This window comes from Drosophila innubila, assembly GCF_004354385.1.
Source record: "Drosophila innubila isolate TH190305 chromosome 3L unlocalized genomic scaffold, UK_Dinn_1.0 0_D_3L, whole genome shotgun sequence".
Lineage (NCBI taxonomy): Eukaryota > Metazoa > Arthropoda > Insecta > Diptera > Drosophilidae > Drosophila > Drosophila innubila.
The window spans coordinates 16,071,907-16,086,594 of NW_022995376.1; the positions used below are offsets into that span (position 1 = coordinate 16,071,907).

The 14,688-nt window shown below is 39.5% G+C and overlaps 1 protein-coding gene across 1 annotated transcript; it reads left to right on the forward strand.

Annotated features, from left to right (window-relative positions):
- The first annotated feature begins 9,430 nt into the window (after positions 1–9,430).
- On the forward strand, positions 9,431–14,498 carry LOC117787127 (protein strawberry notch). The gene is made up of 3 exons (XM_034625569.1): positions 9,431–11,777; positions 12,221–13,400; positions 13,821–14,498. The coding sequence occupies exons 1-3, from the start codon at positions 9,539–9,541 to the stop codon at positions 14,386–14,388; spliced, it is 3,987 nt and encodes a 1,328-aa protein (XP_034481460.1). The 5' UTR covers positions 9,431–9,538; the 3' UTR covers positions 14,389–14,498.
- Positions 14,499–14,688: the final 190 nt, after the last annotated feature.

Sequence of the window (14,688 nt, forward strand, 5' to 3'; positions counted from 1 at the left end):
TACAATATATCATCATATATAACTTTTTTTTTTAGTCAAATATTATTTATAATAAGTAAGTGTCAGCATCTAAAACGCTCAAAGAATCCAATTGGAGCCCAACAAAGAAGATTTGTCTCTGTTATTTTCTCAGTGGACCGGAACGGTTGTTCAGGACATCTCCAGATCGTCTTTGATTAACGCCAGACAAATATTATCTTACACACATGAACTGAAACTGAACTCAACTAAACTGAAATCCAAGTGAGCTGAAGATTTGGGTAGCTGGAAGTTTTATTTATTGGATTTCGTTCAATTGCAAAAGGAATTTGGCAAAGTCCCAGGACGATTGCTTGGAATGTCCATCAAAAGGCGAAGGGAAGGCGCATAAATTATCCTTTGCTTTTCTTTTACAGTTGGCTTCAGTTTGGCAAGTGTGAAAATTTGCTCAGACAAGTGCAAAATAATGATATGCAATCCAATTTACTTGTCCCGGACATGAACTTGGACACTTCGTTGAGGTCCAGGAAGTTGCACATTCATCACTTTGTGATGGACTTGGAATCGGAATCGGAATCGGACTCGACTGATGTCCCTTCTTGGGATGACGAGGCGAGTCTTCGTTTGGGCCAAGTGTCAATTTGCAAAGCATTAACTGGAGTTGAGCGCGCTTTTTATTTGCCAAAAAGGGGCAGCATCACAGGACGTTGTTGCCTCAAAGGAAAATGGTGTGTGTGTGCGTGTGTGAGTGTGTGTGTGTGTGGGGGAAACTTGTGCGGCAAATGTTTTCATGCCACTCTCAAAGGTGGGCGGAGGAAAAAAGGAAGAATGGGTTAATTACAGTCGTCGTTATCTGTCCCATATGAGAAGCCAAGTCCTGACAAAGGAAACCTCTTGCCATGGCGAATGCGTTTATTATAATTGTGCTGCAACATTTGGCTAAAATATGACATATTTTATGGCTCACAGTTATGGCTTATCTCTCTCTCTGTCATAAGTGTAGTCCTTACATCTGAAATTTGCATAATACGAACTCCATAATGAAATAGAATTGCTCCCATTTGTACTTTATTAGGGTTAAGTTTGTTTCGTTATTATCACAGATAATGTGTGGCATGTTCTGGGGGCATGCCACGAGTAATAAGCTTAAAGATTTCCCTTGATTTTCATTTATTTCATTTCCATTCATTTCTTCACGTTGTAACGAATTCTAATTGACATTTTTTTCTTTTATTTATCGCATTCACAAATTCATTTCTTTGCACTTTTTCTAAATGAAAAACATTTCTCAGTCCATAAAATGCATCGTAAAATCATCCACCTGTGAGTTACAAAACAGCAAAATGTAAAAAAAAAACTTCGAAATGTACCCCAAAAAAGTGCGATACAAAAAAACTCTGCTCCTTTCACTTACGAAAATTTGCATAGGAAAATCGTAAAAATTTTCTTTTTCTCGTTTTTTATGTGTAATTTGAGGCGTGACGAAGCGAAAACTCCAATGAAGGAGTTAAGTGAGAGATGAGAGCAACTTTTTCAGCAGTTTCAAGAAGCCTTGCTGAAATTACAGGACGAAATTAGTTAATCCCGCAATGCTTGAAACGTGATGAAATTTTGTAAAGACAAATTTAAGAAGTTGACTACATTTTTGGTATGAGTTGATCGTAAATTTATTAAAAAGTGTATGAAAAAATTAACTTAGAAAAGATAATAACACTTGATGTCAAAAAGAAAAATAAGAACGAATTATAACTGAATATTTTTATTTAGATCTATTTGATCTATGTATATAACAAAATATTCAGTGAAGTTCTAGATAAATTTCATAATTTTATCACATATTTACGATTAATAAAATTTCTTTAAGAAATATGTACTCAAAAACAAAACAGATATTTCTAATCAATTCATTTCAACTTTAATTTCAATACTATTTTTCTCATTCTTAAGATTAGAAAGTTGTCAATACTTATAATAAAATATTTAATATATACTTAGATGACAAGTGGATATTTTCATAACTTTATTCCAGTTTTGTTAGGAATTAATCAAATTTTAATACTTCCGGAAAACAGCAAAGCTCTCAACTATGACCTACAGTGGAACATCGTGTGTGGTACCCGTAAAAGTGTTTGGTTTTCCTGTGGGAAATGCGATGGTCAGCAGTTTGAAATTGCAGTGGCAACAGTAAGATGGGGCAGCTGGAAGTCTAAGGACACTCTGGATTGCATAAGCTATTGTGGCAGCCGCAATGTTGACACTGTGGGGTCACAGCAATAGGAATAGGAATACTCAATACTCGTAGCAATAACAACTGTCGGTTTTAATAGAGGCGAACACTTTGATGGCCGTTGAATGTTGTCCAATGTTGTCCAATGTTGTTGAATGTTGCACGTTTGTTGTGTGGAATCGTGTGGTTGGTCATCGATTTGGACGCGCAAATACTCAATACCCACGGGAGCTGTTTCTAATGAAGGACAACAGTGAGGGGGGAGAGGTCGAAGGACTAGGTCGGAGCTCGAATGCGGACAGAAGTTGCTCATTTGCTGAAATTTTTGACGCTTTATGAGGTCCCTTTAGTGCTGAGTGTGCGCAAAAATGTAATTGAATGAATGAATACGAGCGCAGGAGTATGTGTAGAGGGTGGGAGGAGCTGAGAGCGGGGAACGTGGAAAGGGAAGTCAAGGAACTGGTCTAAGGTCAACGTCAGGCCGTGACTTCTTGAAGCAACCATAAAATGTTTGTCTTCCATTAGGACAACACATGATGACGCACAGCATAACATGATGACAATCACAATAATGATGATGACCATGCTGATCATGATGATGAACAAGTTGACTGGCAAGTTGCAAGAGCTTCTGCTTGAAATACTTCAATGAGAACATCATAATTTTGGCTGCAAAACCGAGAAACCTCTGACAGAGTTATGAGCATTTTATGCCTTTAAAATATATGTTTAAGTTTATTGTTGTTATTGTTATTTGTTGTTGCTGCAGCAGTTCTTGTTGTTGTGGTTGTTGTGGCTGAATCAATTCGCGTGACTCGCGTCGCTGGCGTTGCCTCCTGTCATGATTTCAGTCACGAATGCAAATGAACATGGGATAAAAGTCCAGATTTTATTTTATATTCTTTTATTTTTTGACTAAATCTCATGTTACAAGCATCAAACGTTGCTGTTTCCTCTTTTTCGATACTCAGTCAGGTTTCCTTGTTTGCTGACAACTTCTTTATGCCACAGCTGAAGTTTGGGGCAACTTTGCTGTCTTGGGGCAGGTATCACGACAATCCTCGTGCCTCCATATCCCTCCCTCTTCCCCTTGGCTTTGTGTTTGACCTCCCTGTGAAATTTCAACTGCCAAAAGTTTCAAGTTTGCCGCACTGCAAATGTTAATTAGTGGCTGTGGTGGTTCGTTGGGTGGTTCTGACTGAGAGTGGTGCAAGCGGTAAAACTACTTGTCTCCCACTTGGCACGTAGAGTTCACAAGCTGACACCTTGGGCAGAATCTCCGGATTCACAAAGACGTTGCCTTAAGTAGCCAAATTAGTTGGTCTATGTTATTATATAGTAATTTTGAGTGCTGTAAGGCGTTTCTATAAAGTTTCATTAAGTATGAATTAAGGCAGAATCAATACACAGCATTTGTTTATAAAAACATGTTTCCCGAATTGTACAAAAATCCTATGGTATTGAAAATTTTACGTCCTTATGAGGAAGTTGAATAAACACCCCTACTAGGTTATTGAGTAGCATAATAAAATAAAATATAATAACTTTAAAGGAATTTATTTTAATTTTCTTCTTAAATTTATAAGATTTACTAAAGTATTTTTAAATTACATATTTAAAGATAAGGAAAAGTAAAAATAAAAAACATTTTTTAACAATTGCTGTTTGAACTTTAATGTAAATTTCTCCAAGTTTTCCATATTGTTATCATTGCATTTCATTTTCTTTCTCTGACATTAGCTTTGCCATTGCTTTGACAGGTCTTTTTACCTTTTAACTTTTACTGTTTTTTTTTTTTTTGGTTCTAAGGGTTTGCCATCTTACGAGCTGCCAATAAAATTGGAATTCGATTCGTTTTCTTGCGGGTCGTTCGATTTGCCCTTAACAAAAAGCGAGTAAACAGAGAAAAGGTCTTACCATTAAATGTAACTGCACTGTAATTTGCATAATTTTCTATTCATTACATAATTCTGTCAATTTTCAATACATTATAATTTGTTAAGAGAAAGAGCCACCCTCGGAATGGGAATGCATAGGCTAAAAAAAGAGAGAATATGTAAAACAGGCAGAAGAAAGGAAAAAGCAAGGAAAATGTAAAAATGGGAACAAATTATATGGAGGGGCTCTTATTTGTAATTTGTTTTCGGCTTAAAAAGATTATTTTATGGTGAAAACATCCCGAGGCCAAGTTGTTCAATTTTTTATGCACAATATGTCTTAAAAATAAAAAAGGGAGACGCAGAGAGGGGGTGAAACGAAGGAGAGATAGATAAATTAACACATTTGGTGGCATGGATGAGTTTGCTGAGATAAACACAGATCGTTATTATTTTTGGGCAATCTTAAAACTGAAAACTGAAATCTCAAATCACGTTTCCATTATAAATGCAAATCAAATGTCAATACTCTTGAGTTCACTAGCTCATTTGAATACATTTCGCACAAGGATTTTCATTTGGAAAATTCGCAATTTTTTAGGCAAATAGAAAATGCGAAAATCAGCAAAGCAAACAAAAATCGAATAGCAAATCAATTGGAATCCCAAATATCAACTGTGAATTTCGGTTGCAGTTCTCCACAAGGCATACCAATGAGTTCTACCTTCCAACTCTGCCACTTTTCCCCCTCTCTGCCATATCTTTCTCAACTGGACAGTCGGTGTGGAAATCTTGGCCGGAAATGATGAAATGCTTAAGTTCATTAAAGCGTCGTGCAGGTTTATCATCAACTGGGGAGCAATAAGTAAAGTTTTTCTCAGTTTTCCTTCTGTTCTGTTCTGTTCTGCATTTTCCATTTGCTTTTCGCTTCGGTTTGCTCACTTATCACGACTTTATCGCTTTTCATATTCAAATATGCGACTTCGCTGTGGTAATTAATCATTCTCGCTGAGGGGGAAGAAAAAAATGTCTCTTGAGATAATGTCAACATAAATTGTTTTGGCAATTTCTAACAATTTTCCTCACATTATTTATGAACATTTTTATTTTTAAAGCTGCCTGAAAATTAGCCCTGCTCTCTTAGTGGGCGTAGGGGCGTGGCAAACTCATAACACAGCAGTTGTTGTATTGGGGAGGCATTCAATGTGACGTGTTGACTTTGGCCTGCGGGGCCAGTGTGACCAGCCCGAAGTAGTGGACGCAGTTGCTGAACAAACATGGAGAGAATCCTTCTCAATTCTCCCACCACTTTGCTCAACTGGTCAGGGCCAACTGAATGCGGCATTTAATGAGCCTGTCAGCAGTCAGTTTATTCACTTGGCTGAACAACCTCAGTCTCATCTGCTGCCTTTGCTTGCATAGGAAATTTGGCTTAGAAATTGTAGTAGGGTTTGTTGTTGTTGTTGCTGTTGCTGTTGTCAGTGTTGGGGTTGTGGCTGGACCTGGGGTTACGGAGTTAAACATGGGCGTGTGTGTGTCCTTGCCATCCCCTTTTACTTCTGTGGTCAGTGTAATCACAAAGTTTAATGAATGGATTAGACCAGGACTTTGGCAATTGGACGCCTGCTATTTATATACCCTGTAAAGGGTGTGATTTGGCAGTGTTTGCCAGTTGCTACGATTTCCTTGCTGTGCGACTTTCTGGTTTGCTTACTTTTAAATATATATAATTTTAGTTTTTTCCTCTTTAATTTTATAATTTATTTATAAGTTCATTTTCTTACAACAGCTTAACCTCCACACTTGACCCTGTCTTCCTCATATTTTGTTTCCCTTACTTTACGCTCCCTTTTTTTAAGCATTATGCAAATTCAATTTTGAGACACTTCCGTTTTGGCACGCGAACATTTCGACCTGTAACTCCCTCCTTACGCTGCCACGCCCTTTTTTCTTTGGCAGTCAACGTATGATTATTATTAGTAGTGTTGTTGCTGCTCAATTCAAAGTCGAATCAGCTGTGCCCTCGAGCCAAAACAGAGCAGGAATTAGGCATCCAAGAATCGGGGTTGATTTTGCTTTAAAAACTGAGATCTATAGAATACTTTATACGTTTAGCCTTTTATTGGTCTGAGAGCTGTCAACTGCTTGATTTTATGATTAATGGTCGAGTGTCCATAGAGTCCTTTATTATATTTAACGGAAATTGCTTAGATTCCCGAAAAAAGAGTACTCTTTTAAAGAACAAAGGTCTTCTTGTAAGTTTGTTTAAAAAATGCTTGTTGTGCAAATAAGCGACTGATACTTAAATTTTAATTAGAGTTTTGGACAAATAAACTCCTGTTAATTAAATAAACAACATTTTTTGCTAATAAATCTTCTCAAAATCATTGAAAAATCTTAAAATTGAAATGCATAACAAATTTAATGCATTAACATAAGCATAACATGCGCTTAACATTGGTTTGTGTCCCCGCTAGAGCGTCTGTGTGCGGACAAGGATAGCATTAGACAGCGATGTGTATTAGAGCAGTGCAAGCAGCTGAATTCATGCGCTCAACACAATGCGCTAGAGAGAGCGCAATATACATGTCTGCTAAAGGGGAAATTGCTATATACAAGCGTGCATTTCGATTGGTTGCGGCGAAAGTCTGTATATAACTTGGAGTACACACACATTCTCACTTGGTAACCACTTGATTGTGGGTGACTTGTCGCTGGGAACGCGTCTCATTTCGCACAAATCCATCATCGTCAGCAGACGTTCAAGTTTACATACGATTTGTAGATTGTGATGAGTCGATAAGCAGCCAGGACATCAAAACGATTAATAAAACACAAAATAAAAAACCAACTTGGAGTTCTACAGCGAATAGTTAGACAAAATAAAGAAAAAAAAGGAAAAGCACTTGAAAACCAAAGCAACCCTTGCAACACTCCAAAGAAAAGCTACGAAAAACCGCATAAATTTGCTCTTTTTTTGTGTGTGTTTGAAGGAGGGTTGAGGTTTGATTCATAGATTATTTATGAACTACGGATGGATCCGTTGGTAATGCATTTGCCATAAATTGCCAGGCGTGAATAATGCGTATTACCAATTATTGGATTACCTCTAGAGTTGGCAAACAAACAAAGAAAAAATAAAAAGAAATCTTGGAATAACTTGAGTGCCGCCTTTCTAGTATGGTTTATTTTCAAATGCTTTCACTGCAGTATTATCCTTAGGATTTTCCACACTCAAACTCCCCCTCACTGGCGTATGAAAGCGTAGGGAAGCTCCCTGATCCGTTTCGATTTGTGTTGCATTCATACTATTTCTGTTGGATTGTGGGTATCTGGTAACGGTAACGGAACCTCTGGGCGTGGAATTCCGTCGACTTCCACCGACCCTCGGCACTGAGTCCTTTTCAACTGCGGCCACACTGGGTGCCACACTGATGTAATCATCGGCATCTCGATATTTTTGAGTCGAACGCCTCTCTTCAGCCAGCTTTCTCCATTGCAGAGCCGTCTCCCTGACGCTCTGTCGACTGCTTTCCGCATACATCCTCTTCCTTGGGACGTACGGTTCATCCAGCTCTGGAATCCCACGCTTCAGAGCGGACGTCTTGTTAGAATAAACCATGGATGCATACCAAAAATTAGACAAACACACAAAATTTGAGCCAACAAATTAAATACAATTCTTTTTTTTTGATTACAACATAGTGAAAATAAATAAGCTGACCAAAAAAGCAGAGAACTTGAAGGGAAAGTCTAGGTATGAGTTGTTTGCAATTGCGGCGACTCAATTAAATTTGTTTATTGATATTTGATACTTGAACTTATTTATTTATTTGTCAAAGAATATTAATTTAATCAGTTACAGCAAATATACACAAATAATTTTAAAACATGTGTAGATTACTAAATCGTTATCATTCTAAAACCAATTATTGTTAATTATGAAAATTATTATAAGCTAGTTCTTGAGAAGGTGGTGGGTCCTTCACTGGTGGATCTAAATCGAACTTTAATGGGCTCATGATAGCAGATATCGAAGCCTTGTTCGGGATTGCTGATCCTTGTAGCCTCGAGTGTTTTGTCCTTCTTCTTTTTCAGTTCCGTCGAGGCTCGCAAGTCGGTGTTACTTTCGCTTTCGATTTTTGAAATGCGTCTCGTATATTCCGAAAAGTAGTCGGTTGAAGGTCGAACCCCGGCACGCAGAGCATCATGTTCCCTCCTTTCGGATGCCTTTTTCTGCCAATTTTGAGCAGTTATCCTGAAGCTAAGCTGGCTGTCCTTATCGGTCATATCGCTGTCCCTTCATTTGGGCAGATTGGGACAAAGACTTTTCCGTTCTTTTTGCGGCATGCAACATCCATCCCGTGCACCCACAATTATCCTTAAATTTAAAACTTACATTCTAAGCAATCCTTTTTGACAAACTATGCAAAGTAATCAACTATATTATAATATCATTTTATAGATTTAAAGATTACTAATACAATTCTCCATTATGCTTCCTCTCTGTTTCACCAGAAGCTTAATTTAACGGTTATATATTTATTGCAGGTTAATCAACACTCTTATTTTCGATATCACCTTAATCATTGACACGCTACTCAGCACTATTGATAAATTGCTATCGAAATCCAATGTCAAAAATGAGAAGGCTTTGCATTGAAAGTATTGAATGGTTTTTCATTGTGTGTAAATGAAATGTCGCCGGAAAGTAAAAAAATAATATAAAGAGTTATAAGAACTGCAAATTTTTAACTAAAAAGATTAAAAAGACTTAAAGTTAAAAAACATGTCCGGGAAGAGACCAAATAAATTCATTGAGGAAACCAAACCGGAAAGAATAAAAAAATCAGATACTCTCGTTAAACTCGAGGTAAATTTGATACAATTTTTGTTAAAATGACTTAAGATATTTTTATAATTATAATATAATATTTCAAATAATCGATTTTGGTAATTATTGTCTAGAATATGATTATGAAAGCAATAAAAATACAAGTGCAACTGCAGATTTCAGTTTTGAATAAAGTTTCTTTAAAGATGTAAAAATTTATATTACTTTTAGTCTTCTGATTAGGACTAAAAACATTACTAATGTCACTAGCGAAAAATATTTTAAAAAATTTGACAATTCGTATTGCATTTGTTTAACTTGTATGGACATTACTTAGCATATTGCTTAACTGATAATTTTCTTTTATATATTTCACGTATTGGAATAAAATTTGGCTACGTCACTAGTCAAAAAAAAGTTCATATATTCCGATCGTTATAATAATTTAAAACTTTATTCGCCACGCAGATAGAACCATTGACTAAAGAACAAAAAAAGCGATATAATGCGGAGATCGAAAGGGCGCTTGAGAAAGAACGCCAAAAATTAGTCAAACCATCTAATGATAGTTCCTTACTGTCGGAACAGAGTGATAATGACCTCAGATTCCTACTCGATTCAATGCCATTGAATTCAGATGGATCAGAGGATCAAGTTGTGCCAATTGAACTTGCTGAAATATTGCAACTCAGTCCTCGCAATCCAATCAAAGAAGATGATGCGGACATCGATGCGAGACTTTTGGAAGAGTTGAATTCGCTGCCGATGGTGGAACCAGAACCCGACATGGAACCCAAAGAGAAGCCGCTATCACAACAAGAAAAACAACCGAATTGTTTACCCTTTAAGTCCGTACAGAATACACACAAGTTATCCGTTCAAGTTTCCGGCGATGCTTCAGTTGCTGCCCAAAAGTTGCAATCCAACTCTAACTGTGGGATGCAATTGAAATCAAATTTCACTCCACAGTTGCAATTGGGAGCAGCTCAAGCTCATTCCTATAAAATGGGATTGAGTTCTCAGACGCATGAACTCCTTAGAAAAGCACCACGTGCAAATTCTGTACCTCTTTCCATGAGAAGTTTCCGGGCCAGTGGAATGACATTTAACCAGGCGATGTCGGACTTTCTGAAGACAAAAGGCAGCCTGGGAGCAATGCCCTCTCAGATGAGGAATGTGTCACAGATCCAGATGCAAAAGCCAATCCTTAACCAGTCCTCAACAAATCCTTTGTCTGTGCGACGGGAGGCGACTCCGATGCATGCGCCACTTGTGGAGGACGATGAGGTGGACTTTGAGGAAATTGGCGTAGCGGATACATATTCATCGTATTGGCCTAGCAAGCTCAAGGGTGGCTCCAGGCATCCCGATCCCGTTGTGGAGACAGCTACACTCTCCTCCGTGGAATTACCGGATATTACCTACGAGTTGGCTCTGCCGGAGAAGGTGAAGAACTCGGATCGTTTGAGTGCATTGCAGTTGGAGGCGGTTACCTACGCTTGCCAGGCACATGAGCAGCTGCTGCCGAGCGGACAACGTGCCGGATTCCTGCTCGGCGATGGCGCCGGAGTGGGAAAGGGACGCACCATTGCGGCCATTATCTATGAGAATTATCTGAGAGGCAGGAAACGTGCCCTGTGGATTTCCGTGTCCAACGATCTCAAGTTCGATGCGGAACGCGATCTGCTGGACATTGGAGCGAGCAAACATCTCAAGGTTGCCTCGATGAGCAAGTTCAAGTACAGCAAGATCAATTCAGAGGAGAACGAGTATTTCAAGAAGGGCGTCATCTTCTGCACCTACACGGCACTGATCGGCGAATCCGCCAATGCGAATCCCAAATACAACACCCGATTGCGGCAACTGATCAACTGGTTGGGCACTGACTTTGCCGGCGTCATTGTGCTCGACGAATGCCACAAGGCCAAGAATCTCAGTCTGATGAATGCCGGCAAATCCACCAAGACGGGCACCACAGTCCTGGAACTGCAGCAGCTCCTGCCGATGGCCCGTGTGGTTTATGCCTCGGCAACTGGCGCCTCGGAGCCCAGGAATATGGCGTATATGGTGCGATTGGGACTGTGGGGTCCTGGCACATCCTACTCGGAGTTCTTCAAGTTTGTGAATACCGTGGAGAAGCGAGGCATTGGTTCCATGGAGATCGTTGCCATGGACATGAAACTGAGAGGATCCTACATTGCCAGGCAGCTGAGCTTCAAGGATGTCAGCTTTCGGATTGAGGAGGTGCCGATGTCCCGGGACTTTCATAAGCTCTACAATCACTCTGCGGAACTGTGGGCCGAGATCAACGAGAAGTTCCTCAAGGCCTGTCGCCTCATGTGCATCGAGAATCGTGTCCAGAAGATCATCACCTGCCAGTTTTGGTCCGCGCATCAACGTTTCTTCAAGAATCTCTGCATTGCCTCCAAGGTGAACCATGTGGTCAAGATGGTCCGTGATGCGGCACGTCAGGGTAAGGCTGTGGTAATTGGTCTACAGTCCACAGGAGAGTCGAGAACTTTGGAGCATCTGGAGCTCTATCAAGGTGAACTGACCAACTTTGTGTCCACCTCCAAGATGATTATTCAGTCGTTTGTCGAGAAGTACTTTCCGGCCCCAACACGCGAATCCCTCTACAAGTTACTCAGCACCGGCAAGTTTGAACCCGAAGCCCGTACTCGGCCCGCCTCGTGCTCGAAGCGTGTTCGCATGATTTCCGATTGGTCGGACGATGACATGGACGCCGATGGAGGCGACAGCGACATGGACATTGACAACAGCTGGAATGTGGACGAAGACGACGATGATCGCCTGAAGCTGGGACGCAAGCGACGCGGTCGTCCCCCAAAGCCAGACAAAGGTAAGACTTCTCTGATATATACAAAAAACCTTTAAGCATTGATAAATCGATATTTGTATATGAAATTTAAAGCGAACTTTTTTATTGCCGATTAATCGAGTTAAATTAATCGGTGTTCATAACAAATCAGCCTATTTGAAAGAATAATTCAATTTCAATTGAATTGAACTTTTTTTACTTTTCATTTTAATATTTTAATTTTTGTTTCAAAAAACAAAAAACTCACTTTTTATGTTTATAATAAACATTTCAAAGTAAATATAAATATAATGATTTTTAAACAAACACTTATTTTTTATTATTATATCATATTTTTTTTACCGAAAAATAAGAATTAAAATAAATAATTGAAATAACTCTTATTTACGATCCCTGGTTTTGTCTGCCAATTTTGTTCGGTTTGGATTTTTCCAATACATTTTTGACAACTCTTCCTCTTTTAGTGGAGAAGATCACGATGCAGGATCGCATTTTGCAGCATCTGTGCAATAATATGAATGCCAAGAACGATGGTGATCTAAGCCGCATCTTTGATCTCAACAAATCCCAGGCGGCTAAAATAACCGAGCGGGATGTGGAACGTTGCATAACCGTGCGAGAGAAATTGCTGGACAAGATTGAGCATCTGGGACGTCGCATGCCACCGAATACCCTCGACAAGATCATCTCCAAGCTGGGCACCAAGGTTGTTGCTGAGATGACGGGACGACGTGGACGTGTCATCCAGACAGATGACAATACGTTTAGGTATGAGCAGCGAGGGGAGGCGGAAACCACCATGGATCTGGTTAACTACAGGGAGAAGCAGCGTTTCATGGAGGATCAGAAGCATGTGGCCATCATCTCAGAGGCAGCTTCCAGTGGCATCTCCCTGCAAAGCGATAGACGCCTCTTAGTACAGCGACGACGTCTACACATTACTCTGGAACTTCCCTGGAGTGCCGATCGTGCCATACAACAATTCGGGAGGACACATCGCTCGAATCAGGCCAATGCGCCGGAATATGTCTTCCTCATCTCGGATCTGGGCGGAGAGAGTCGCTTTGCGGCGACGGTTGCCAAGCGCTTGGAGAGTTTGGGAGCCTTAACTCAAGGAGATCGTCGTGCCACCGATGCCCGTGATCTGTCCAAGTTCAACATTGACAACAATATCGGACGCAGTGCTCTGGAGAGTGTTCTTCAGCAGATAACGGGTGAGAAGCCCCTGGAATCGGTTCATGTGCCTGAAAACTACAACGGAGACTTTAGCTTCGACTGCTGTGTGGCTCTCTCGGGTGTCGGAATACTGAGTGTCTCGGAGGACACGAAGGGACAACAAATGTTTGTCATCGAGAAGGATAGCAATAATATTCCCAAGTTCCTCAATCGCATTCTTGGCTGTCGCGTTGAAGTCCAGAATGCGCTCTTCAAGTTCTTCCTGAACAAAATGTATTCCCTGATCCTGCAGATGAAGCGTTCGGGACACTTTGATTTGGGCATCTTGGACTTGGATGCACATGGCGCGAATGTGACGGCCATCAAGCTGATTCGCTTCATCAGGCAACATGCCACAGGCAGAGCTGCCACAGAGCTGCACACCATGCAGGTGGTGCGTGGCATGGTCTTCGATCTAGCACTAGCCAAGTGAGTATATATTAATTATATATTTTAATTATATATTTTAATTATATATTTAAATATTTAGTTTTTTTTTGATTATTTATTTTAAAATTTATTTATTTGTGTCATTTATTTATTTCTTGGGCTACTAATATTATCCATTTATTTATTGATTTTTTATATATCAAAAACTAATTTAATCCCAATGATACAGGTGTATAAGAAATTATAAATTATGGCATTGCTCACTCAAAATCAACATGCTTTTAATATAAATGATTTTTATTTTTCTTTATTTGATTGATTCTTACTTATTTATTTGTATGTCTTTTAGTTGATTTTTAATGTTTTTTAAATATGATTTTTTTTAATAATTTACTTTATTTTTACATTTGATTTATTATTTATTTATCTCCACCAAATCTCCATCTTCTTGCCCCACAGGTACAACAAGGATGCTCGCCGTAAGCACGAGGGCTTCTACATTTACAAACAGGAGCGCAATAACAACAATTGTGCCATTCTTTGTCTGGATGCCCAATCGGAGGCAACTGAGGCGAGCAGTGATCCCACCAAGATCAACCTGAAGATCTACAGACCCAATACAGGACCTCAAGTGCGCACTGAAACCCTTAGCTCTATAACCACTCGATATGTGAAAGCTAATCCCGAGACAGTGCAACAATTCTGGGATATGCAGTACAATCAATGCCTGCGCATGTGTTCCCACATCTATTGGAATCGCAGATGCCCCTTTGGCATCAAGTGTGGTGTAGGTCTCCGCGTACGCACCTATCATGTCCTCTCGGGTCTCATGCTGCCCATTTGGGATCGCATTGCGTTGATCATCGAGAAGGACGGTCGCAAAATCCAAATGATACGTGTCAAGACGGATGACAATCGGAAAATTGTTGGTACCGTTGTGCCTGAGTGTGCTTATCATCAGCTTGTGGCGGATCTCTCGGCGGATTCAATTGTCGAGTGCAAGGATTTCAATAAAAGCAAGAATTAAGATTGCATTTAATCAAGGCATGCAATCTGATCGAAATTTATTTCTTTTGGAGAATTTAATGCAACCATAAATAGGTTCAATAAAGTTGAATCTGCTGGAGTTTTCAATAATCCTTACTTCTTAATCTTTTATAGTCTGCAATGCTTTTTTACGAATTCAAGCCAAGTTTTTCTTATCTTCATACATATATTTTCAGCACAACAACTCACTCGATTGCATACCTCTGTTGACCATTAAGAATTACTAAAACATAAACATCGTTTGTTTTCCTTTCTTTAATACTTTTTATTTTTTGCTTTT

What these genes read in the sequence shown, in the direction of transcription:
- LOC117787127 (XM_034625569.1), top strand. Translation starts at nt 9,539, where the DNA reads ATGCCATTGAATTCAGATGGATCAGAGGATCAAGTTGTGCCAATTGAA. An exon ending in TCCCCCAAAGCCAGACAAAG is followed by an intron (nt 11,778 to 12,220) that starts GTAAGACTTCTC and finishes TTCCTCTTTTAG; the next exon opens with TGGAGAAGATCACGATGCAG. An exon ending in TTCGATCTAGCACTAGCCAA is followed by an intron (nt 13,401 to 13,820) that starts GTGAGTATATAT and finishes CTTGCCCCACAG; the next exon opens with GTACAACAAGGATGCTCGCC.